Source organism: Coregonus clupeaformis, chromosome 24 (assembly GCF_020615455.1).
Source record: "Coregonus clupeaformis isolate EN_2021a chromosome 24, ASM2061545v1, whole genome shotgun sequence".
NCBI lineage: Eukaryota > Metazoa > Chordata > Actinopteri > Salmoniformes > Salmonidae > Coregonus > Coregonus clupeaformis.
Genome location: NC_059215.1, coordinates 23,393,993 through 23,395,912, shown reverse-complemented (window position 1 = coordinate 23,395,912; position 1,920 = coordinate 23,393,993). Strand labels below are relative to the sequence as shown.

Genomic DNA, 1,920 nt, shown 5'->3' with positions numbered 1-1,920 from the left:
TTTAGGTCATGCCCACAGGAGCCAACAGATGTCCATTGTTTACATGATCTCTTTATGCTGTGCAATATATCAGTGTGCCTACTGTTTGAGTGAAAATAAAGTTTGATGTAATTTCAATCCTTAGAGTGCTACAATTTATTTTAACACAGTTCATAATTCATAGTAAGCTCATACTGTACATAAATAACACTGGATTAATTAATTGTTTTGAGGAAACTAAACAAATGGCTTCAACAAGAAAGATTGCGTGTTTAATCTTAACAGGTATTAAAAAGTAAAATACAAAAGCAGCCCACACAATTACATCACTATGAAAATATTCATATATAATATTAAAAAATACAATGCACGCAGTATTTGTTGTGTTTATCTGTATTTAATGAACAACATGGCTGGGTGTTGGTAGACAGGGACACAGGGCAAGATTCTAAACCTGACTGATCAGTGGACTCTTCAGGTTAACTAGGCCAGCACAGATGGTTAAGATGTTGTCCAGTTTCGGTGCCATGCTGATGGGAACATTCTGGGATAAAATCTTAAACACCTTCAGTCTCTGGATTGCTCTTTCCACATGTATGCGGACATTGGCTACTTGCCTGGTGCGTGTCGTCTCCTCATTGGTCAACTGATTGCGCCTGTAGGTGAAAGCAGGGATGTTCAAACTGACCCTTCTCTCATCAAGCAAGTCTCGAATGGTGAACCCACGGTCCGCCATGACCTCATCACCAGCCCTCAGATAGTCTAGGAACCCACTGTCCATGGTGATAAACTTATCGCTGCTTCTGCCAGCATAGGCATCAGATATAAACATGATTAGCCCATTAGGGGCCACAGCGACGAGATATTTCACAGTGTTGCGTGATTTATACTGGCTGAAAGTGTCACTGCTTGAGTCGTGGTTTGTGGCTCTCTGCATGGCACTTTCGGCACAGTCAATGATGCAGGTGGTTCGAGGGTAGTTCCTCTGAAACGACAAGGGCATGGTGGCACGAATGGTCTCTCTTGGAAGCCAGGGGATCAGGACTTTGAACTGTTCACCCATAACGTCAATCCAGTGACTAATCACAATGCTTGCCATGGATGTAGACACATTGAAGCGGTGAGCAATATCTCCTAATATTAGGTTTAGTTTTAGTTTCATCAACGTCATAAGTATTTGGTCAACAACAGGAAGGGTAATTGATGGCTTACTGAAAGGCAACAACACCGTCACCAGGGTGAAGAATTGAACCATAAGCACTCCTGTATACAGCCGGGACCTAGCATCATCAATGACCGTGGTGCTGGTCACAGTAGGACCCATTTCTGCCTCGCACTGTGTGGCCTTGTCTACTTTAACAGACTGTGTTGTTGAACAGTAAATGTGATCAATATGTGACGGATCCTCCCATTGGGTCTGGGCATCTCGAAATTTTGGTGTAGCAGGCTCGGCCTCACAGACAGGCTGACAGGTTTCTGGAGCATCTAAAAAGGGGAAGAGAAAACATGGATGGAGCAAAATTAATGCAGGCATAGAGTCCTCTCACTACAAACATCACAATGGAAAAATGTGTACTACAACATTGCACTCACACGCACACACACAATCATCATCACAACAGCCTGCCACCTTGCATTGTATTTATGATGTAGACTAAGGCACACGCAGGCAGGCACGCAGGCAGGCACACACACACACACACACACACACACACACACACACACACAATTAATGATGTAGCTATCGTGGGCATTGTTTGTCCCATCTCCAAAACAATCAACTGCCTTAGCAAAATACCGGTAGCAATGTTAATGTATGACAACTTCTTCATAATTAACAGTATTGTCAGCTTCATAGCTAAAGATGCTGAACTTACCCTCAGATTCAAGTCTGCGTTTCTTTATCTGGGGGGAGGCAGTGGTCCGCTGGGTGAGTTGACG

The 1,920-nt window shown here is 43.5% G+C and overlaps 1 protein-coding gene across 1 annotated transcript; it reads right to left on the bottom strand.

The window, feature by feature from the left end:
* Window positions 1-266: 266 nt before the first annotated feature.
* LOC123481801 lies at window positions 267-1,195 on the bottom strand (the record flags this gene model as incomplete). The annotated part of the gene is made up of 1 exon (XM_045206854.1): window positions 267-1,195. A coding segment is annotated over one exon (768 nt), but the record flags the coding sequence as incomplete, so codon positions are not given.
* Between the last annotated feature and the right edge of the window lie 725 nt (window positions 1,196-1,920).